This window comes from Entelurus aequoreus, linkage group LG13 (genome assembly GCF_033978785.1).
Source record: "Entelurus aequoreus isolate RoL-2023_Sb linkage group LG13, RoL_Eaeq_v1.1, whole genome shotgun sequence".
NCBI classification, from domain to species: Eukaryota; Metazoa; Chordata; class Actinopteri; order Syngnathiformes; family Syngnathidae; genus Entelurus; species Entelurus aequoreus.
Genome location: NC_084743.1, coordinates 2,357,350 through 2,382,545, shown reverse-complemented (window position 1 = coordinate 2,382,545; position 25,196 = coordinate 2,357,350). Strand labels below are relative to the sequence as shown.

Below are 25,196 nucleotides of genomic sequence, written 5' to 3'. Positions count from 1 at the left end.
CACACATATTACTGGTTATTTCTTGTAAAATTACATATATTTTTTAAAATCAAAATATTAAACTTATTGTTATATATTTTAAATGTATTAGCATAATATTTTGTTAAAATTACAATCATTAAAATTAATTCCCACACACATAATATTACTGATTATTTCTTGTAAAACTACACTTTTTTAAATCATAATATTACATGTCTTTTGTTATGTTTTATATTTATCAGCTCATATTTTTGGTAAAATTACACATTTTTTTATCATAATAGTACACTTCTTTTGTTATATATTTTAAATGTATTAGCATAATATTTTGTTAAAATTACAATAATTAAAATTAATTCCAACACACATATTACTGGTTATTTCTTGTAAAATTACATATATTTTTAAAAATCAAAATATTAAACTTATTGTTATATATTTTAAATGTATTAGCATAATATTTTGTTAAAATTACAGTAATTAAAATTAATTCCCACACACATAATATTACTGATTATTTCTTGTAAAACTACACTTTTTTTAATCATAATATTACATGTCTTTTGTTATGTTTTATATTTATCAGCTCATATTTTTGGTAAAAATTACACATTTTTTATCATAATAGTACACTTCTTTTGTTATATATTTTAAATGTATTAGCATAATATTTTGTTAAAATTACAATAATTAAAATTAATTCCAACACACATATTACTGGTTATTTCTTGTAAAATTACATATATTTTTAAAAATCAAAATATTAAACTTATTGTTATATATTTTAAATGTATTAGCATAATATTTTGTTAAAATTACAGTAATTAAAATTAATTCCCACACACATAATATTACTGATTATTTCTTGTAAAACTACACTTTTTTTAATCATAATATTACATGTCTTTTGTTATGTTTTATATTTATCAGCCTAATATTTTTTGGTGAAATTACAAATGTTTTATCATAATAGTACACTTCTTTTTTTATATATTTTAAATTTATTAGCCTAATATTACACATTTTTCTCAGAATAACATCATTTTTTGTATTGTTTGCTTGTCATAATATTACAATTTTAAAAAAAATCACCTTATTTTCTTTGATATTTGAACTTGATGCTTCTAAAATACATTTCCCCCCTCATAATATTACCACTTTATTTTTGTAAAATTACAAAAAAATACTTGTATTATTGCACCTTTTTCTATTATAATATCATAACATTATTCTCATAATATTCGTGTAAAATCACTGCTCTTTTTCCCATTTTCACTGTTTTTTTGGTTTGTTTAAAATGTATTTTTAGAATGTGTTGTTGGACAATAAAAAAAAACGTTGCGGGCCGCACTGCACGCCCCTGCTCTGTGACAATGTGTGTGTGTGTGTGTGTGTGTGTGTGTGTGTGTGTGTGTGTGTGTGTGTGTGTGTGTGTGTGTTGTAGCCTGCATTCCCCCATAGACTGTCTCCAGTAATGATTCACGTTCTGTATTTGTGTATGTGTCGTTTTGCATGAATCATTTATGAATGTGGATCCTTGTGAGCCAGCATGCACTTTTAGATCCTTGCTCGTGTGTGTGTGTGTGTGTGTGTGTGTGTGTGTGTGTGTGTGTGTGTGTGTGTGTGCTCTTGTATTTCTACCCTTCTTGAGACAACAAGGAAAAGTACCTTCCATATTAGGACCGGTGAACAAGTTAGGACATAAATCATGGTCCCGATACGGAAAACCATTGCATCTAATAGAGAGCCAAATACTAGAGTCTGTGAACATTGCTCCAAAGTCAGGATTTTTTGGTTGATTTAATGTGCATGCAAAAGTAAACATTGACAGGTGCAAAGGCAGCACTATATGAGAAAACAAGACGGCAACTAAAGAAGGACTTCCCTATTCATCCCCGAAAAAACCGGCCAAGACCAGTGAAGTTGTCACGTTGTGTGAATAGTAAATAAAAACAGAACACAATTTAAACCAAACATAGCTTGGCATTGTCTTGCTGAAATAAGCAGGGGCGTCCATGATAACGTTGCTTGGATGGCAACATATGTTGCTCCAAAACCTGTATGTACCTTTCAGCATTAATGGCGCCTTCACAGATGTGTAAGTTACCCATGTCTTGGGCACTAATACACCCCCATACCATCACACATGCTGCCTTTTACACTTTGCGCCTAGAACAATCCAAATGGTTCTTTTCCTCTTTGGTCTGGAGGACACGGCGTCCACAGTTTCCAAAAACACTTTGAAATGTGGACTCGTCAGACCACAGAACACTTTTCATCAGTCCATCTCAAATTAGCTCGGGCCCAGCGAAGCCGGTGGCATTTCTGGGTGTTGTTGATGAATGACTTTCGGTTTGCATAGTAGAGTTTTAAGTTACACTTACAGATGTAGCGATGAACTGTAGTTACTGACAGTGGTTTTCTGAATTGTTCCAGAGCCCAAGTGGTGATATGCTTCACACACTGATGTCGATTTTTGATGTAGTACCACCTGAGGGATAGAAAGGTCACCTTGAAAAAAATTTTTTACCTTGAAAACATTTTTTCACCTTGAAAATCATTGTTTACCTTGAAAACATTTTTTCACCTTGAAAATCATTTTTTACCTTAAAAATCAACTTTTAACTTGAAAATAATTTTTTACCTTGAAAAAAATGTTTCACCTTGAAAATAATTTTTTACCTTGAAAATCAACTTTTACTTTGAAAATAATTTTTCACCTTGAAAAAAATATTTCACCTTGAAAATAATTTTTCACCTTGAAAATCAACTTTTACTTTGAAAATAATTTTTTACCTTGAAAAAAATTTTTCACCTTGGAAAAAATTTTTTACCTTGAAAATCAACTTTGAAAATCATTTTTTACCTTGAAAAAAATGTTTCACCTTGAAAATCATTTTTTGGCTTGAAAATCAACTTTTACTATGAAAATCATTTTTTACCTTGAAAAAAATGTTTCACCTTGAAAATCATTTTTTACCTTGAAAATCTATTTTTACTTTGAAAATCATTTTTTACCTTGAAAAAAATGTTTCACCTTGAAAATCATTTTTTACCTTGAAAAAAATGTTTCACCTTGAAAATCATTGTTTACCTTGAAAATCTACTTTTACTTTAAAAACATTTTTTTACCTTGAAAATCAGTTTACCTTGAAAAAAAATTTTCACCTTGAAAATAATTTTTTACCTTGAAAATCAACTTTTACTTTTAAAATAATTTTTTACCTTGAAATTATTTTTTCACCTTGAAAATCATTTACCTTGAAAATCAACTTTTACTTAGAAAATAATTTTTTACGTTGAAAAAAAAAAATCATTTTTTTTTTTCATTTTATTTTTATTGACATCCAGCATCAGACATTCCTATCCATTACATCATATTCACATACATCTTATATCTGTTGTCTGCCCTAAATGTCCAAATGTTTTTTGTTTATATCCCAACCATACCACCCACCACCCCCCCGATGAAAATCATTTTTTACCTTGAAAATCAACTTTTACTTAGAAAAAAATGTTTTTCCTTGAAAAAAATGTTTCACCTTGAAAATCATTTTTCACCTTGAAAATCAACTTTTACTTTGAAAATAATTTTTTAACTTGAAAAAAATATTTCACCTTAAAAATAATTTTTCACCTTGAAAATCAACTTTTACTTTGAAAATAATTTTTTACCTGGAAAACATTTTTTCACCTTGGAAATCATTTTTTACCTTGAAAATCAACTTTGAAAATAATTTTATCCTTGAAAAAAATGTTTCACCTTGAAAATAATTTTTTACCTTGAAAATCAACTTTTACTTTGAAAATCAATTTTTACTTCGAAAATAATGTTTTACCTTAAAAATAATTTTTTTGCTTGAAAATATTTTTTTTACCTTAAAAAAAATGTTTCACCTTGAAAATAATTTTTTACCTTGAAAATCAACTTTTACTTTTAAAATAATTTTTTACATTGAAATAATTTTTTCACCTTGAAAATCATTTACCTTGAAAATCAACTTTTACTTAGAAAATAATTTTTTACCTTGAAAAAAATGTTTCACCTTGAAAATAGTTTTTTACCTTGAAAATCAACTTTTACTTAGAAACATTTTTTTACCTTGAAAAAATTTTTTCACCTTGAAATCATTTTTTACCTTGAAAAAAAAAGTTTCACTTTGAAATAGTTTTTTACCTTGAAAAAAAATGTTTCACCTTGAAAATCATTTTTTACCTCGAAAACCAACTTTTACCTTGAAACATTTTTTTCACCTTGAAAATCATTTTTTAACCTTGAAAATCAACTTTTACTTTGAAAATCATTTTTTACCTTGAAATACTTTTTTCACCTTGAAAATCATTTACCTTGAAAATCAACTTTTACTTAGAAAATCATTTTTTACCTTGAAAAAAATGTTTCACCTTGAAAATCATTTTTTTACCTTGAAAATCACCTTTTACCTTGAAAATCATTTTTTACCTTGAAAAAATTTTTTACCTTGAAAATCACCTTTTACCTTCAATTTTTTTTTTTACCTTGAAAAAAAATTTTCACCTTGAAAATCATTTTTTAACCTTGAAAATCAACTTTTACTCTGAAAATCATTTTTCTACCTTGAAATAATTTTTTCACCTTAAAAATCAACTTTTACTTAGAAAATAATTGTTTACCTTGAAAAAAAAATTTCACCTTGAAAATCAACTTTTAATTTGAAAATCATTTTTTACCTTGAAAAAAAAATTTCACCCTGAAAATCATTTTTTACCTTGAAAATCTACTTTTGCTTTGAAAATCATTTTTTTTACCTTGAAAAAAAATGTTCACCTTGAAAATAATTTTTTACCTTGAAAATCAACTTTGAAAATAATTTTATCCTTGAAAAAAATGTTTCACCTTGAAAATCATTTTTTACCTTGAAAATCAATCAATCAATCATCCATCCATCCATTTTCTACCGCTTATTCCCTTCGGGGTCGCGGGGGGCGCTGGAGCCTATCTCAGCTACAATCGGGCGGGAGGCGGGGTACACCCTGGACAAGTCGCCACCTCATCGCAGGAATCAATCAATCAATCAATGTTTATTTATATAGCCCTAAATCACAAGTGTCTCAAAGGGCTGTACAAGCCACAAGGACATCCTCGGTACAGATCAACTTTTACTTTGAAAATCAATTTTTACTTCGAAAATAATTTTTTTACCTTGAAAATAATTTTTTACCTTGAAAAAAATGTTTCACCTTGAAAATAATTTTTTACCTTGAAAATCAACTTTTACTTTTAAAATAATTTTTTACATTGAAATAATTTTTTCACCTTGAAAATCATTTACCTTGAAAATCAACTTTTACTTAGAAAATAATTTTTTACCTTGAAAAAAATGTTTCACCTTGAAAATAATTTTTTACCTTGAAAATCAACTTTTACTTGGAAACATTTTTTTTACCTTGAAAAAAATTTTTCACCTTAAAAATAATTTTTTTGCTTGAAAATAACTTTTTTACCTTGAAAAAAATGTTTCACCTTGAAAATAATTTTTTACCTTGAAAATCAACTTTTACTTAGAAACATTTTTTTTACCTTGAAAAAAATGTTTCACCTTGAAATAATTTTTTACCTTGAAAAAAAAAGTTTCACCTTGAAATAATTTTTTACCTTGAAAAAAAATGTTTCACCTAGAAAATCATTTTTTACCTTGAAAACCAACTTTTACCTTGAAATACTTTTTTCACCTTGAAAATAAATTTTTAACCTTGATAATCAACTTTTACTTAGAAAATCATTTTTTACCTTGAAAAAAATGTTTCACCTTGAAAATCATCTTTTTACCTTGAAAATCACCTTTTACCTTGAAAATCATTTTTTACCTTGAAAATTTTTTTTACCTTGAAAATCACCTTTTACCTTGAAAATCATTTTTTACCTTGAAAAAAATTTTTCACCTTGAAAATAATTTTTTACCTTGAAAATCAACTTGTACTCTGAAAATCATTTTTTTACCTTGAAATAATTTTTTCACCTTGAAAATCAACTTTTACTTAGAAAATAATTGTTTACCTTGAAAAAAAAATTTCACCTTGAAAATCTACTTTTACTTTGAAAATCATTTTTTTTACCTTAAAAAAAAATGTTCACCTTGAAAATCATTTTTTACCTTGAAAATCAACTTTTACTTTGGAAAATTATTTTTTACCTTGAAAATTTTTTTTCCCCTTGAAAAAATGTGATTGATTTTGAAATTGTAGAAATCTACTTTACCTTTTGCCACTTTCAAATGTTCCATGTTCCTTTAGGACAACCTGCTCGCACTCGCATGAAAGATGAGCTCCTAGGATTGTTTGGCCTGGAAAAGAAATGCCTGAAAGTCTAAAACTCCAGTGGCACCACGTGTCCGCCCTGAGGCACGCCGCCACTGTGAAAAGCTGGGCGGGCGTCCAGACTTCCAACACTCACTCAGGGCATCTTTGTAGCGTAATTAGCGGGGGAACGCGGCACACAGCCAGGCGGGCCAATGGAGAAACCCGACCTGGGTTTTTAAAATAGTGCTTCAGTTTTTGACTGGTCCGGAGGGGTTTGATGTTTACTGTCCATCAGAGTCTCAGGAACACATATTTGAAAACAAACAGGAAGTCGGCCGTCTTGGTTTCCGCCAAAAACAAGGGTCGTACTTGAACGTGACAGCTACTCAAACAATGTAGCGGTATAACTCAGTTGGTAGAGTGGCCGTGCCGGCAACTTGAGGGTTCCAGGTTCGATCCCCGCTGTTGGGCAAGACACTTTACCCACCTGCTCCCAGTGCCACCCACACTGGTTTAAATGCAACTTAGATATTGGCTTTCACTATGTAAAAGCGCTTTGAGTCACTAGAGAAAAGCGCTATATAAATATAATTCACTTCAATAGGCGCTGATAAAGTGCCAAGGGATTTTGTCAAGGACACAGGTGTCAAACTCAAAGATGTGGGCTGCCGCTTCATTTTATTTGGACCTCGAAAGCCTGGAAATATTATGAATCAATAATGTACTGTAACTTTTCTTACTAAATGTATTATTTCCTTCTATTTTGGGAGAAAAAAAATATATGCACTCCAAATTATGTTAACTTGAATATTGTCTAATTATGCAAAAACATATGATCGAACATTCAAACCATTTTTTAAATAGAAATGAATACTAATAGTAATTATTTCAAAGCAAGTTATCCATTTTCTGATTACACAGCTGCAGCTGCTTCTAAGGGTTGGTGGTCATAAACAGCTGCTGCACTCGGTCATAAACAGTTTTAAAAAAAGGTGCTTGGAGCGGTGTCAAGTTTGCCCCCTCTCTGCTTTGTAGATTTCGGGTCAACGATAAGGTCTTCCTGTGGCTGTCCAATAGATCAAAGAAACCGACACCTCCACGTCGCATCCCATCGCACACAGTGGAGGTTTACAAGCGATAAGATCAAAGACAGATTTTGTCTTCTCGCAGGGCAACCGGAACTCATGGGAAAACAAGTTGTGTGATAATTTATATACAATTATTCCGACAACGGGCGACTGTTTTGGAAACTGTTTCGACCTTTTCCCGACCTTACTCCTGTTTTGCGGAATAAATTGATAATTGTCACTTCTCATCGTTTGGGACAGCCTGTCCCCTCCTAAAAAGGGAAGGTGGGGTCCTAAAATGTACTCCGCACGTCCCAGAATGTATGGAATGGCGTCTGTGAGGCACTGTGGACAGTCCTGGGTCTCTACTGCTTTGGTGGGTAACCCAGCAAGCACAACACCCACTTCAGCCTCTTGTCTGCGGGACCCCAGCAGCACGGCTCGTATGACAATGGGAATCCCGGGTCAAATCGCTCTTTGTCCGTCCGTTGGCAGGATCGGACGGCAGCCGTTTTGATCTGCTGGATCCCCCGGGAATGCCCCGGGATGGAAAGGCTGGAGACAGACACTTTGTCGTGCCCTGCGGGCGCACAGGAGAAGGTGTCGGTGTCACGCGATTTAGCGCCAGTGGAGAAGGTCTGAGCAGCTGTCGAGCGTGAGACGAGCTGAGAGGTTTGCTGGCCCACTGTCACAGAAGAGGAGGAACCAGGGAGGCAAAACAACAACTGGGGAGTACGCCCTCTTTGGCTGGATTGAGCAAATATAAGAGCAGCTGTGATGATTTGTGTCTTTATTACCAAAGTCTTTTTTGACACTCAATTGATGGAACTGATTTGTTTACCTTTAAATCAAATTATGTTGACAAGTTAATTACATTAATTTCATCATTTCCTTTAATTTACCTGAAGTGAGTCTTGAGTTTTGAAGCAACAAATATTTCTGTACTAATTTTTTTTACACTGAATTTCTATACACCAAATTTTAACACACACATATTTTTTAGACTGAATTTTTAAAACACTGGATTTTTGTACACTGAATTTTAAAAAAAATGTTTACACTGAATTTTACAACACTAAATTTTACAACACTGAAGTTTTTTTATACTACATGTTTACACTGAATCTTTATACAATCATTTTTAAAACACTAAATTATTATACAATATTTTTTTAAACACTGAATTTGTATACACTGATTTTTAAAACACTGACTTGTGTACACTGATTTTTGAAGCAACAAATATTTCTGCACACATTTTTTTACACTGAATTTTTAAAACAATTTTTATACGTTGATTTTTAATACACTGGATTTTAAAACACACATTTTTTTACAGTGAATTTTACAACACTACATTTTTTTACAGTGAATTTTACAACACTTCATTTTTTTTACAGTGAATTTTACAACACTAAATTTTAAAACACTGAGGTTTTTTAAACTGAATTTGTATGCAATGATTTTTAAAACACTGAATTTTTATACACTAAATTTAAAAAAACTGAATTTTACAACACAAAGGTTTTTAGACTGAATTTTTGTACACTGAATTTTAAACTTTTTTTTTTACACTGAATTTTACAACACTAAATTTTACAACACTGAAGTTTTTATATATTACATGTTTACACTGAATCGTTATACAATCATTTTTAAAACACTAAATTATTATACAATATTTTTTTAAACACTGAATTTGTATACATTGATTTTTAAAACACTGACTTGTGTACACTGATTTTTGAAGCAACAAATATTTCTGCACACATTTTTTTTACACTGAATTTTTAAACAATTAATTTTTAAAACAATTTTTATACGACACTGGATTTTAAAACACACATTTTTTTACACTGAATTTTTCGAACACTAAATTTTAAAACACGGAGGTTTTTTAAACTGAATTTGTATGCAATGATTTTTAAAACACTGAATTTTTATACACTAAATTTAAAAAAACTGAATTTTACAACACAAAGGTTTTTAGACTGAATTTTTGTACACTGAATTTTAAACTTTTTTTTTTACACTGAATTTTACAACACTAAATTTTACAACACTGAAGTTTTTTTATACTACATGTTTACACTGAATCTTTATACAATCATTTTTAAAACACTAAATTATTATACAATATTTTTTTAAACACTGAATTTGTATACATTGATTTTTAAAACACTGACTTGTGTACACTGATTTTTGAAGCAACAAATATTTCTGCACACATTTTTTTTACACTGAATTTTTAAATAATTAATTTTTAAAACAATTTTTATACGACACTGGATTTTAAAACACACATTTTTTTACACTGAATTTTTCGAACACTAAATTTTAAAACACTGAGGTTTTTTAAACTGAATTTGTATGCAATGATTTTTAAAACACTGAATTTTTATACACTAAATTTAAAAAAACTGAATTTTACAACACAAAGGTTTTTAGACTGAATTTTTGTACACTGAATTTTAAACTTTTTTTTTACACTGAATTTTACAACACTAAATTTTACAACACTGAAGTTTTTTTTATACTACATGTTTACACTGAATCTTTATACAATCATTTTTAAAACACTAAATTATTATACAATATTTTTTTAAACACTGAATTTGTATACACTGATTTTTAAAACACTGACTTGTGTACACTGATTTTTGAAGCAACAAATATTTCTGCACACATTTTTTTACACTGAATTTTTAAACAATGAATTTTTAAAACAATTTTTATACATTGATTTTTAATACACTGGATTTTAAAACACACATTTTTTTACAGTGAATTTTACAACACTACATTTTTTTACAGTGAATTTTACGACACTACATTTTTTTACAGTGAATTTTACAACACTAAATTTTAAAACACTGAGGTTTTTTAAACTGAATTTGTATGCAATGATTTTTAAAACACTGAATTTTTATACACTAAATTTAAAAAAACTGAATTTTACAACACAAAGGTTTTTAGACTGAATTTTTGTACACTGAATTTTAAACTTTTTTTTTTTACACTGAATTTTACAACACTAAATTTTACAACACTGAAGTTTTTTTATACTACATGTTTACACTGAATCTTTATACAATCATTTTTAAAACACTAAATTATTATACAATATTTTTTTAAACACTGAATTTGTATACATTGATTTTTAAAACACTGACTTGTGTACACTGATTTTTGAAGCAACAAATATTTCTGCACACATTTTTTTTACACTGAATTTTTAAACAATTAATTTTTAAAACAATTTTTATATGACACTGGATTTTAAAACACACATTTTTTTACACTGAATTTTTCAACACTAAATTTTAAAACACTGACGTTTTTTACACTGAAAATGTATGCAATGATTTTTAAAACACTGAATTTTTATACACTAAATTTTAAAAAACGGAATTTTACAACACAAAGGTTTTTACACTGAATTTTTATGCACCGAATTTCTATACACCAAATTTTAAAACACACATTTTTTGGACTGAATTTTTGTACACTGAATTTTAAACTTTTTTTTTTTACACTGAATTTTACAACACTAAAAAAATTTGTATACTACATTTTAACACTGAATCTTTATACAAACATTTTTAAAACACTAAATTATTATACAATCATTTTTAAAACACTGAATTTGTATACACTGACACATCATTTGTGTACATTGATTGACACTGAATTTTAAAACACATTTTTTTACACTGAATTTTTATACACTAAATTTTAAAACACTGAATTTTACAACACAAAGGTTTTTACACTGAATTTTTTAACAATGATTTTTAAAACACTGTCTTTTGTACACTGATTTTTTTAAGCAACAAATATTTCATGCACAATTTTTTTTAAACTGAATTTTTATGAAGTGAATTTTACAACCCTTTTTTACAGTGAATTTTAAAACACTGAATTTTTAAAACACTGAATTTTAATATGTTGATATTTAATACACTGAATGTTACAACACAAAATTTTAAAACACTGAGTTTTTTACACTACATTTTTACACTGAATTTTAAAACACTGAATTTTTATACACTAAATTTTGAAACACTGCATTTTACAACACTAAGGTTTTTTACACTACAGTTTTACACTGGATTTTTTAATAATGATTTTTTAAAACACTGAATTTTAAAACACTGCATCTTTTTACACTACACTTGTCACTGATTTTTTTAAACTGATTTTTAAACACTGAATTTTTTTATACACTGATTTTTAAAACTGTCTTTTGTTCACTGATTTTTTTAAGCAACAAATATTTCTGCACTATTTTTTTTTACACTGAATTTTAAAACACTATTTTTTAGAGTGAATTTAAAAACAGATTTTTTTTTTAAACTGCATTTTTATACGTTGATTTTTAATCCACTTAATTTTAAAATATAACATTTTTATACACTGAATCTTAAAAAACAATTTTTTTTACACTGAATTTTACAACACTAAGGTTTTTTACACTACATTTTTACACAGATTTTTTTTTACAATGATTTTTAAAACACTACATTTTTTACACTGAATTTTTAAACATTACATTTTAAAACACTGCAACTTTTTACACTACACTTTTCCTAAAAAAATCTAAAAAAAATAATACGACTTATTTTGTAACACTTATGATTGGGTCCTCAAAATTTTTTGTGGGATTTAAAAAAAACAATTTTTTGAACTGTCATTGCTCAAAAAAATTATGATTTAAAATCAATTCCTTCACATTAAATATTCTACTTGGAAGGAAATATCACATATTTGTTTTGCTTTTGCCATAAAAAAAACGTGTTTTCTTTTTGAAAATGGCAAAAGACAGACTAAAGCTGAATTAGAGATTTTAGCGTTGAATAATAATAATAATAATAAAAACTAATAATATGACTTTTTTTTAAAACATTTTTATGACCCTTTTGGTTCCCTGGCACCAAAAAAGAAGGGAACCCTAAAGGTTAAAAAAAATCTATATATTATTGCTTTTAAAAAGGAAAAAATACCAAAATGGCCCCGCATGCTTTGATGTGTTAGTGCAGGGGTCACCAACCTTTTTGAAACCAAGAGCTACTTCTTGGGTACTGATTAATGCGAAGGGCTACCAGTTTGATACACACTTAAATAAATTGCCAGAAATAGCCAATTTGCTCAATTTACCTTTAACTCGATGTTATTATTAATAATTAATGATATTTACACTTAATTGAACGGTTTAAAAGAGGACAAAACACGAAAAAAATGACAATTAAATTTTGAAACATAGTTTATCTTCAATTTCGACTCTTTAAAATTCAAAATTCAACCGAAAAAAAGAAGAGAAAAACTAGCTAATTCGAATCTTTTTGAAAAAATTAAAAAAAAAAAATTTATGGAACATCATTAGTAATTTTTCCTGATTAAGATTCATTTTAGAATTTTGATGACATGTTTTAAATAGGTTAAAATCCAATCTACACTTTGTTAGAATATATAACAAATTGGACCAAGCTATATTTCTAACAAAGACAAATCATTATTTCTACTAGATTTTCCAGAACAAAAATTTTAAAAGAAATTCAAAAGACTTTGAAATAAGATTTAAATTTGATTCTACAGATTTTCTAGATTTGCCAGAATAATTTTTTAGAATTTTAATCATAATAAGTTTGAAGAAATATTTCACAAATATTCTTCGTCGAAAAAACAGAAGCTAAAATGAATAATTAAATTAAAATGTATTTAATATTCTTTACAATAAAAAAAATAAATTTACTTGAACATTGATTTAAATTGTCAGGAAAGAAGAGGAAGGAATTTAAAAGGTAAAAAGGTATATGTGTTTAAAAATCCTAAAATCATTTTTAAGGTTGTATTTTTTCTCTAAAATTGTCTTTCTGAACGTTATAAGAAGCAAAGTAAAAAAAATTATGAATTTATTTAAACAAGTGAAGACCAAGTCTTTAAAACATTTTCTTGGATTTTCAAATTCTATTTGAGTTTTGTCTCTCTTAGAATTAAAAATGTCGAGCAAAGCGAGACCAGCTTGCTAGTAAATAAATACAATTTAAAAAATAGAGGCAGCTCACTGGTAAGTGCTGCTATTTGAGCTATTTTTAGAACAGGCCAGTGGGCTACTCATCTGGTCCTTACGGGCTACCTGGTGCCCGCGGGCACCGCGTTGGTGACCCCTGTGTTAGTGTGTGGCCCCGGGTGGAAAAAGAGCAACAAACAGATAGTTGAAGTCTGCAGACAGCAGCCATTGTGTGTTACTTGTGATGTTGCTACACAATTGTGTTGGCAATAATGACTTATAAATAAACCGGACAATAACACAGTGGATTGGCCAAGTGTGACATCATTGAGTGTGCATGTGAAGCGTGGGCGGTCCACTGAGGGGGTCTACTTTAGGAGCTGGATCCACGGACAACACAAGTCATCAAGTGGCGCTCAAAGACTGAAGACCACCTGCAGGGGTTTTTGTGTTTTTGGAGTGGAAATGAAGAGGAATGTCCCAAGTTGACCGCTTGTGACATCGCAGAAAAGGTAAGGACTTACCCGCAGAGGAAGACATCCCGATGCCCAATAACCTTCTTCTTCGCTCTCAGGACCAATCCGCAGAGTCCCTAAAGCGTCGTAGAGCAGCGTGCGCCATGGACCGCTCGGTGCAGGAACTCTTCCTCAACTTCATGATCGTCCTGGTCACCGTGCTGCTGATGTGGCTGCTGGTCAAGACCTACCAGGACTAACCTGCTTTCCCACTTCCTGTGTGGGGACTCACACACAGTTTTAGTATGAAAGGTGACTTTTCTAGGGTTGTGTGCATGCCATGAGAGCCAGAAGGCATGCAGCGTGTAACATGGTCAGTGACAACATGACATTGCACACACGTATCCGCTCGATGCTGACAATAAAATCACAATTTGGTTGATGCTTTCTGTTTTCTGTACATCACATGGAGCGATGCGTTCTTTTCATCTCCACCTAAAACACGTCCCTGGGTCTACATCACAATAAAAAGGTGGGGCTTTACAGTCTCTTGAAAACAAGCCATTTTGTGGGCTCTCTGATTTACATGCAAATTAACTCCACTAAGCCACTGCATCTACATTTAGGGATGGGTACTTTTTTGGCACTTACCGAAACGCAAACCGATTCAAGTACAGTGGCATGTTACGGTACCTGTCAGAATAATTGTATATAAGTTATCACACAATTTGTTTTCTATGAGTTCAGGTTGCCCGGGTTACTATCTACTGGTGCTTACAAAGCTGTCTTCGATCTTATCAAGCAAAAGGCGGACAGCTTGTAAATCTCCACTGTGTATGGAATGCGCCGTAGAGGTGTCGGTTTCTCAGATCTGGACGGCTACAGGAAGGGCCTTATCCGGACCCGAAATCTACGAGCAGAGAGGGGGCAAACCCGACACCGCTCCAAGCACCTTTTGTTTGAACTGTTTATGACCCCAGTGCAGCTGCTGCATAACGAGACCCCTCCCCTTAGAAGCAGCTGCAGCTATGTAATCAGGGAATGCCCAAATAAATGGGGAGGCGTGGAACAATGTGTATAAATGATATATACACATTTAGCTGTAAAAATCTGCTGTACAGTATGTGTGTTTGGCTCCCTTTTTTTCAGGAACACTAATACCAAACGTCACAATGTCCGATAGAGTTCTAAAAAAGTTATGACAGACCATCTCAAAAAGACGAAATAGAATTTTATAGTTTACTGAATGGGACACCCAAAATGTACATTAAAATAAAGACAGTGGGATTTACAATATTAACTATGAACAATAAAACACTGAATATTAACAACATATGAACATCGCTCCTCTTTTACTTCTCAGACCAGCTCCTCGATAATTGTGTATCTTATACAAACAAGCAAAATACAACAAAAATGTAACAAACAGCAAAATATGTATGCAAAGTGTAAAGTTTTGCTCTATAGTAACGTTTCAATTTTGGATGCCAACAGAGCAAACAACTTTAAAACAAACAAACAAAAACGCTCCAAAGTAAGTAAAGCAAGGGTCCACTTTTCCAAAAATGCACTAGCTTGATGTTAATACACATTGGCTTTGCTACTGATTAGCATTAGCAATTTTACATGACAATTTCAACACCAGATACAAGGTTTGAACTTCTTACTGCTTCTTCTCATTCAAAATGGACTTTAATGTTATGTTGATTGTCTTATTTGTATTCTTCAAAAGTGTCAATGAAAACTACAACTAAGATGGATGTTATAAACAGCTGGTGCGTAATAAGTACGATACTTACAGTATGAACACTTTTTAGGGCGCAACATAACACATTCAAGGCTACTTCCTCATTAGACAACATACTACAAATAGCCTTTACAGTACTGCCACCTAATGTCTTGGAAGCGCAACTGCATTGCAAGAGAGACTCAACTGGACAGCACAGTTATTAGCTTATTTTTAAATGTTACATAAAAAAATAACATTTTATTATTAAAAAATTAACATTTATTAACAAACAAAACATCACAGAAATGGATTTCCAGATACTGGGTAGCAGCGTCATCTCAGCTATATTCTGGTATTTCACTAATGCTAACTGTAAGCATGTTATTGTTAGCACGTTAGCTTTTTTAGCTCATATTTTTAGTTGCTCGACACTATCTGGCCAGCATTTCTATTCGGCTTTGGCTCTTCAGCATTCACACGAAATGTCTACCGAAATTGCATTTTTTTTTTTTTTTTAGATAATGCAAAAAAATCTACCGTATTTTTTGGACTATAAGCCGCTACTTCTTACCTACGCTCTGAACCCTGTGGCTTATAAAACTGTGCGGCTGATTCATTAATTTTTGTTCGCCAACGGCCATGTTTTGTATTCACCAGACACACTGAAAAGGTGTGTTATCAATGTTTGTGCTACGTCGCCATCTTTTGGGCGAGTTCGCTCACTGCTGCGGGTTGAAAATCCACTTTCTGTTCCGTGCCTTGAACCGGAAGTATATCCCCTTTCGTCTATTACTTGTCTATAGCGTGTCTACTCGTACGGATTCTTCGTTCATCACTCCAAGCGGCGTTTGTAAGTTTTTACAATACAACTAAAACAATTCATACTTACTAAACCATCCCGTGTGTGATATCTGTAAGAGTGCTTTCATGCATATTTGTACCTGCTATTGTAATGTAATCAAGCTAGCGTTATTAGGATTAGCTAATCAGCTAACATGTTTACAAGTGTCTGTTTAGTATTATTAACTTTTAAAGGCCTACTGAAAGCCACTACTACCGACCACGCAGTCTGATAGTTTATACATCAATGATGAAATCTTAACATTGCAACACATGCCAATACGGCACGGGCTAACTTATAAAGTTAGTCCGAATCTCTCTCGCTCCATTGTAAACAACGGGGAATTGTGAGGAATACTAGCTCCTGTGACATCACGCTACTTCCGCTACAGGCAAGGCTTTTTTTTTTATCAGCGAGCAAAAGTTGCGAACTTTATCGTCGATTTTCTCTACTAAATCCTTTCAGCAAAAATATGGCAATATCGCGAAATGATCAAGTATGACACATAGAATGGATCTGCTATTCCCGTTTAAATTTTAAAAAATCATTTCAGTAGGCCTTTAATGGCAGTCTTTTTGTAATGTTTCACACATTCCTCAGTAAATTCACCACAACGTCACCGTGGAGTTACTGGGTCTGTTTTGAACCTTTGATCTCCTGACCGGGAGGCCAACATGCTAACCACCGTTTCAACGTTTGTGTAGTTTGTGCATCAAAGGTCACACCAGGGGTCACTGTGCCTGTTGAAGCTGATGAGCTGGCAGTGGAATTCAGTCAACGCTCTGGGCATCGAGGACAACTCTTCCCATTGGCCCCTGTCACTGTGGTACACCTTTGTAAAGTAACAAAAACAAAACATCTCAGTCAATGACAACACAACAAAAGAGCGCACCTATAAAAACACTTGCTCCCTTTGTTTCACCGCTTCACTTTCAGCCAGCTCGCTGCTAAGCTCGCGGAGCTAAGCTCGCCTCAAGACTTGGCGACGGAAAAAACGTGGTGTCAAAACTCAAAGCCCACGAGCCAGATCTGGCCCTCCATGTCATTTTATATGGCCCGCAAAAGTCTGGAAATAATAAGCGTCAATAAAATACCTTATATTTTCTTTTTTACTAAAGATATTAGGGTTTTTTTCCTACTTTGACAGGTGGAAAATTGTGTCTAATATCGCAACATATATTATATTATCAAACTTTTTTGGTCAAAATCCAAATAAATACTTAAATATCTGCTTAACTTATGATTTCGAAGCAAGCATATTACGACCAATGTTTGTTTTTTTACAGTAAAATTCCGTCGACCGTTGATGATTTTATGGTACCACATTTTATTATGGTAAAAAAAACTGGCAGCAGAGTTGCCAAAATAAAATTAAACAGCGGTACTGTATGTCTATTTACAGTAATATGTTGTAAAAAATAATAATGAGAATAATAAAAAAACATATTTTACAGTAAAAGTCTGGCAACTAAACTGCAAGATTTTTTCTGTAAAAATCCACAGATTAGTTTTCCTCTTTACGTAATTTTTAAAAAAATATTTAAATTCACAGGCAAATTCATTAATTATTTACTGTTACAAGCGGCCCTCTAATGGCAGCTAATGGTTGAAATTCAACTCAACTTGCATTAAATCAGGTAGTTTTAGCTAATAATCATCCTGCAAGATCTAGCATGTTGCATTCAGTGTTTATTCCCATTAATATCCCATTAATTCTCATATATTCCCGTTAATTCCCATGGAAAGTTTCCAACTTTAAATATTCCCGGAATTTTGCAACCCTTATCTCCACACTTATCCATGTTGGCGCATTTTAGCTGCTTAAAATTTCTGATTGACTACAAAACTTTAAAGAGGTTGTCACGGAGGTAAACAAGTATAGGACTCAAACTTTCACATACTCTTAATATCCAATTGATAATAAGTGTGACCAGTAGATGGCAGTCACACATAAGATATACGTGTGGAGTGCAGGTTGATGCCTGTTGTTCAATAAATAAATGACGCTAGCAAGTACCCGTAAGCATACAAGTCCAGACCGTTGATGTTCCATTGAGAGTATAGAACATTACACACAGCACTCAAAAATCAGTCAAAATGTTGTAGTACGACCTTAGTAAGCACCGTTTGATGGATTGTCGGAGCATTATTGTTACAGTAGTAAGACGTACAGTGCTTCAACATACGGGTATTAATATGGTGCGTGTGTGTATAAGGATCTCAAAATGGCACCTATTACAAGATATTATCTGGCGTTTTGTTTCGCAATATTATGCAAAACCAACTTTTCTTAGCTATTGGTTCCTGCTGATGTGTATTTGGGATCTGCATAATCCTGAAAATGTGCACGCATCTGCCATTGTAGTCAATAATCTCCTTTTTCCTCTATCCTCTTGTTGTGGGGCATTCATCCTCCACTGTTGTCATTTCTAATACAAAGTAGCATACGGTTCCAACTTATATCTCGCTATGGAAGCGCTAAAAACTACCGGTACAACAGAGATGACGGAGAGAAGACGCTGTCGAGGTGGAGGCACATAAAAGACCCGCCCACAAAACGGCGCATCCTGAAGAGATGGTGAGAAAGCAGCTTGAAGATGGTCTGTAAAACAATCTACTTAACATTTTGACTAAAAAAACTACCATTACATGTTATGTAGACCTTAACCATAGGGCCAGGGCAAGTCTTTTGTAATAAACCTTTCCACCACTTGTAGCAGTAATGACAATATCAAACACACAAAAGAAGTTTGGAGCTAAAGTTAAAGAGAAGTTTCTAAAGCGCACAAATTATGACCAATGTGGTGAAGCTGTATTTTGATTTGTGCGCTAACTTTTTTTTGACAATTTAGCTAAGAAACCTGGGGCCGTACTTATCAAGCTTCTTAGAGTGCCATTTTACACTTAAGTCCTGAGAATTTGCGAAATTTAGTCCTACTCTCAAACTTAAGAATAAAAGCTTTTTATCAACGTTCTTAAGTCTAAGAATCACTCCTACTCTCCACGATATTTAAGAGACCTTCAGAGGTGTCTTAAGTGGTTAGGAGTTGCCAGCAGGGGATGGCACTGAGGCGAGAGAGACGTGCGCGAACGTTCACGGAACGGAACAATGTTTTTGTTTTTTTTGATGACGAGCAGCTGATCAAACGGTATCGTTTAGACAGAGCGGATATTATTTTTGTCACAGATTTAATACTTTTCGATTCCTTGTTGATTTCTGCATGTGTCTGCAGTGGGCTAGTATATATAGAGCCACCCACACCAGTTTCAAATGAGTTGCCTAATTAATGAATTGGAAAGAAAATGTTATGACAGTAGCGTATGTGTGTGGCCGTGAGGTGAGTGACGTCAGTGAGTGTGTGGGCGAGAGAAGAGAGGGAGCGGTAGCGTGAGTGCCGGCGGGGACTAGTTTGTTTTGTATTATTTTGTAGTTTATTGTCAAAATATACACTCCCCTTGTCCACTTAAATATTTCCAAGATATTTCTTTATTCTTAGACAACGGATTCCCTTCCGTGATTGGTCATTTCTATGGACACAGAAATGACGTCACCTAAAATTCCGTTTACGGCACATAGTAATGTCGTAATTCAGCTCTGAGTGTGACACTTAAGATTCAGTCCTACACTTTGCTGAAAGTGTGAGTAAGACGCTTGATAACTAACTTTTAAGTGCAGCTTTCAGCGAAGAATTCATTTACTCTTAAGTCAACTCTTAGCAGACTTCTTAGGAGTAATTCTAAGAAGCTTGATAAGTACGGCCCCTGTTCATTATTTACTTTTATTTTTCATCAGTTATTTATGAGTCCTTTTTGCGGTACATTTGGTTAGTAATTACTCATTCAAAAATTTACTAATCAGCTTACTGGGTTAGATATAATTATTGAAAATGATTCAAATCAAGAGTAAGATCCCTAAGTCAATGTTAGTGTTTGAGTGGGTCCCGGGCCCCTCTGTAGTGGAAGACTTGGGCCCCAAGGCCAAAACGATTAACAACCTCTGATGTCGACCACAAGGAAGGGTTTTAAATGTTAAATAAAAATCATAATATGATCACTTCAACGCTCCTTATAATCCGGTGCGCCTTATGTATGAAAATAAAGCCGAATCGACCCGTTCATTGACAGTGCGCCTTATAACCTGGCGCGCCTTACGTATGAAAAATAAAGTAATTGTATCCATGAGGTCATTCAGTCCATCAAACTTGCTGAGGATTATCTAACAGAGTGTCAAATCACCATAACAAGGTGGCCCCACCTGGTCATTGTGGCCCTAAACAACCGCATTGAGACTTTATGCCAGGGGCTGGCCCTGGTCACACTTGTACACACTACTCGGGGACAAAGCATAACTCAGAAAAGAAGGACACTTGTTAACAAAGACTTTGTTCCCACCTGGACTTCATCTGTGATCTCGTTGGGGGAATAGTCGCCACCCAGGATGTAGATTTTGTCCCAGGTACCCACTGCTTCAGCGTTGAACCCTGCACACCCGAAGGATCCCTTATCCTTCCACGCACATGTCTCAGGGCAGAAACTGTACAACTGGAGGAAAAACATGTTGCAACGCACTTCTGTCATTCATTCAAGAACTAAGAAAATGCAGTTCTGGTAGAAACTGAAGGTCGAAACGCCGAGGCCGAACTGAAATGCTAACAGTTAGCAAGCTAACCAGAAGTAACAAAAAATTATGATTCTTGGGTCTATACATGCTAAATTAACAAAAAAGCCAGCATGCGGTGCATAGGGAAAGTATTCACAGCACTTTACTTTAGCCACCTTTTGTTTTCTTACAGTCATATTCCAAAATAGAAAATAAAAAATTCCAAACATAAAAAGATGCTAGTCTGAATGTACTCAATTAAGTGGAATGTTTTGATGGTGGAATGGTTGAAATGGCTTGAAGAAAAAGGGAAAAGTAGTCGAAAAAAATTAAATATGTCAACCAGGGGTGTCCAAACTTTTTGGCTTTGAGGGCCGCATCGGGCTAAAAAAAATTTGGTTGAGGGCCGAAAGCCGACTGCATGTAAAGTAACATACATACATACATACATACATATATATATATATATATATATATATATGTATGTATGTGTGTATGTATGCGTAATATATATATATATATATATATATATATATATATATATATATATATATATATATATATATATATATATATATAATTTGGTTGAGGGCCGAAAGCCGACTGCATGTAAAGTAACATACATACATACATACATACATATACATATATATATATATATATATATATATATATATATATATATATATATATATATATATATATATATATATACACATACATACATACATACATACATACATACATACGTATGTATGTATGTATGTATGCGTAATATATATATATATATATACATATATATAATATATATATATATATATATATATATATATATATATATATATATATATATATGTGTGTGTGTGTATATATATATATATATATATATACATATATATATATATATGTGTGTGTATATATATATATATGTATATATATACAGTATATAAGTATGTATGTATATATGTATATACATATACACATATACACACACACAAACATATATATATATATACAGTATATAAATATATATATATATATATATGTATATATACACATATATACATATATATATATATACATACATACATGTATATACGTACATACACTGACACATTCATACAAATATATACATTTAACAAGAAAGAGCCTAAACATGTCTACATATTAATGTATGTGTATATATATATATATATATATATATATATATATATATATATATATATATATATATATATATATATATATATATATATATATATATATACACACTACTGTTCAAAAGTTTGTGGAATAGCCTTCATTTCTAAGAACAAGAATAGACTGTCGAGTTTCAGATGAAAGTTCTCTTTTTCTGGCCATTTTGAGCGTTTAATTGACCCCACAAATGTGATGCTCCAGAAACTCAATCTGCTCAAAGGAAGGTCAGTTTTGTAGCTTCTTTAACGAGCTAAACTGTTTTCAGATGTGTGAACATGATTGCACAAGGGTTTTCTAATCATCAATTAGCCTTCTGAGCCAATGAGCAAACACATTGTACCATTAGAACACTGGAGTGATAGTTGCTGGAAATGGGCCTCTATACACCTATGTAGATATTGCACCAAAAACCAGACATTTGCAGCTAGAATAGTAGTGTGTATATATATATATATATATATATATATATATATATATATATATATATATATATATATATATATATATACATACACTAACGCATACGTACAAATATATACATTTAGAGAGGAAGAGCCTATACATATGTGTACATATTATATTAATATAATGGATATATAAATAATATAATTGGATATGAGGAGTATGTGAAAGTTCGACTTCTATCTTGTTTACTTCCGTGACAACCGCCTTAAAGTTTTTTAATCAATCAGAAATATCAAGCCGTTAAAATACGGCAAACATGGATAAGTGTGGAGAGTGTTTTGCATTTTCCCATCATGCTTTGTGATGGATTTAAATGGGTGTCATTTTCAATTTTTTTATGGAGATTGGACATTTTTTATAATATCCACAAAGTTCAGTCTTTTGACATTTTGTGTCGGTTGGATTTGTATTCAATTTTTTTGCACCATGACTAGGGAAGGTTGTTTGCATTGGGTCTTATAAATCAATTCTGCGCATTTGGATAACAATGAAAAGGTATTTGACCAGGAAAAACTCATGTTATCCCCTTAATGGCGGCAAAATCAAAATTGTTAGACTTGAATAATGAATCTCATGAAGTCTCGCGGGCGTAGTTTGGACACCCCAGGTGTAGACCATGGTATTGAAAAGTGGAAGTTCCATAAGAAGTGGGAATTTTTTGAAACTTTGTAATTTTTAAATTTGTCCAGGATGTGTTGATGGTGGAATGTTTGAATCGGTTGAGAAATGGGAGAATTGTGAACGTTTGAACAATTGTCCAAATTGGGAAACAAAAGGTCCTGGAATGTCAAATTCCTGGAAATGTGGGAATTTTTGGAAAATAAATCAAATCGGCAGCAAGTGTGTCATGAATGAGCCCAACATTATGAAAGTGGAATGTTGAATCAGATGAAAATTGTGGAAGGAGTAAAATGTTGCTAAAACACTATATTGTGTAAATAATTGTAAGCATTCACACAATAATAGTTTGAATATGACACAATCAGTGCTCATCCCAAGTCCCACCTTGTGAGTGGACAGGTCACAGAGGTGCAGAGTCTGACGAATGGAAACCGCTTTGACCAGCGCCGCGTGGAAGAACTGACCAGTGTCTGCCACCAGGCGGCTCCACTGGTCGTGTTGGGCATGGTAGCTGAAGAAGCAGTCCAGCGAGGGGTTGAAGGAGTCGCTTCTCTCCGCCTGTGATCCCAGAGTGTAGATCTTGTTGCCGCAAGCACTGGCCTCCGGATAGAAGACTGCGGTCGGCAGAGGACTGACCGGAAACCAGCGCCTGTTCAGCGGATCATAAAACTCCACCTGACGTAGAAGAACAAGTGTTGACATGTTGACGATAGTGTGCATCTAACTCGGGATGGGTTCCGTTTGAAGCGGCACGGTACCAATCCCTGATACCTGGGAATCGACACCGGTACTCAACGGTACTAATTTTCAGTACTTCTGTATGTGCTAATAAATATTGTTTGACAATAAAATTGCATTTTTTAAATGAGCTGATTGTGTCAACAGTGCCGTCCAGTTGTTTTCTCTGGTTTTTTATACTATTTTGAGTCTCATTTCTGCAGTTGCACTTCCAAGACATTAAAGGTGTGTCCAAAATTTTTGACTTGGGGGCCGCATTTACCTAAAAAAATTTGGTTGAGGGCCGAAAGCAGACTGCATGTAAAGTAACATTTACATATATACACTACCGTTCAAAAGTTTGGGGTCACCCAAACAGTTTTGTGGAATAGCCTTCATTTCTAAGAACAAGAATAGACTGTCGAGTTTCAGATGAAAGTTCTCTTTTTCTGGCCATTTTGAGCGTTTAATTGACCCCACAAATGTGATGCTCCAGAAACTCAATTTGCTCAAAGGAAGGTCAGTTTTGTAGCTTCTTTAACGAGCTAAACTGTTTTCAGATGTGTGAACATGATTGCATAAGGGTTTTCTAATCATCAATTAGCCTTCTGAGCCAATGAGCAAACACATTGTGCCATTAGAACTAGGGATGTCCAATATTATCGGCCGATAAATGCGTTAAAATGTAATATCGTAAATGATCGGTATCGGGTTTTTTTATTATCGGTATCGTTTTTTTTTTTTTTTAAATTAAATCAACATAAAAAACACAAGATACACTTACAATTAATGCACCAACCCAAAAAACCTCCAGGGATACAGTCCGATTGTGCGTGCTGCTGGTCCACTAATAGTACTAACCTTTAACAGTTAATGTTACTCATTTTCATTAATTACTAGTTTCTATGTAACTGTTTTTATATTGTTTTACTTTCTTTTTTATTCAAGAAAATGTTTTTAATTTATTTATCTTATTTTATTTTATAATTTTTTTTTAAAATTACCTTATCTTCACCATACCTGGTTGTCCAAATTAGACATAATAATGTGTTAATTCCACGACTGTATATATCGGTTGATATCGGTATCGGTTGATATCGGTATCGGTAATTAAAGAGTTGGACAATATCGGAATATCGGATATCGGCAAAAAGCCATTATCGGACATCCCTAATTAGAACACTGGAGTGATAGTTGCTGGAAATGGGCCTCTATACACCTATGTAGATA

The 25,196-nt window shown here is 32.5% G+C and overlaps 2 protein-coding genes across 5 annotated transcripts in view; one reads left to right on the top strand and one right to left on the bottom strand.

Moving 5' to 3' along the window:
• The first annotated feature begins 13,730 nt into the window (after window positions 1-13,730).
• On the top strand, window positions 13,731-15,095 carry LOC133663059 (sarcolipin-like). Of its 2 annotated transcripts, XR_009828223.1 has the most exons (3): window positions 13,731-13,850; window positions 13,913-14,105; window positions 14,596-15,095. XR_009828223.1 is itself a non-coding variant. In XM_062067247.1 (2 exons), exon 2 carries the CDS (start codon window positions 13,958-13,960, stop codon window positions 14,051-14,053), a length of 96 nt encoding a protein of 31 aa, XP_061923231.1. In that variant the 5' UTR covers window positions 13,731-13,850; window positions 13,913-13,957; the 3' UTR covers window positions 14,054-14,219. The 2 variants fall into 2 exon arrangements, 1 of the variants encoding a protein (XP_061923231.1); XM_062067247.1 differs by lacking the exon at window positions 14,596-15,095 and having other exon boundaries at window positions 13,913-14,219.
• Window positions 14,880-25,196, bottom strand: part of LOC133663055 (kelch repeat and BTB domain-containing protein 3-like) — a 34,938-nt gene continuing 24,621 nt past the window's right edge. For 2 of the 3 annotated variants that reach the window (XM_062067241.1, XM_062067240.1), the window contains 3 exons: window positions 23,634-23,924; window positions 20,756-20,905; window positions 14,881-17,195 (listed from right to left, as the gene is read on the bottom strand). In XM_062067241.1, coding sequence (XP_061923225.1) covers window positions 17,076-17,195; window positions 20,756-20,905; window positions 23,634-23,924 — 561 coding nt within the window. In that variant the 3' untranslated portion in view covers window positions 14,881-17,075. Of the gene's footprint in view, window positions 17,196-20,755; window positions 20,906-23,633; window positions 23,925-25,196 lie in introns of all 3 variants that reach the window. The other variant, XM_062067242.1, reaches the window with a different exon arrangement.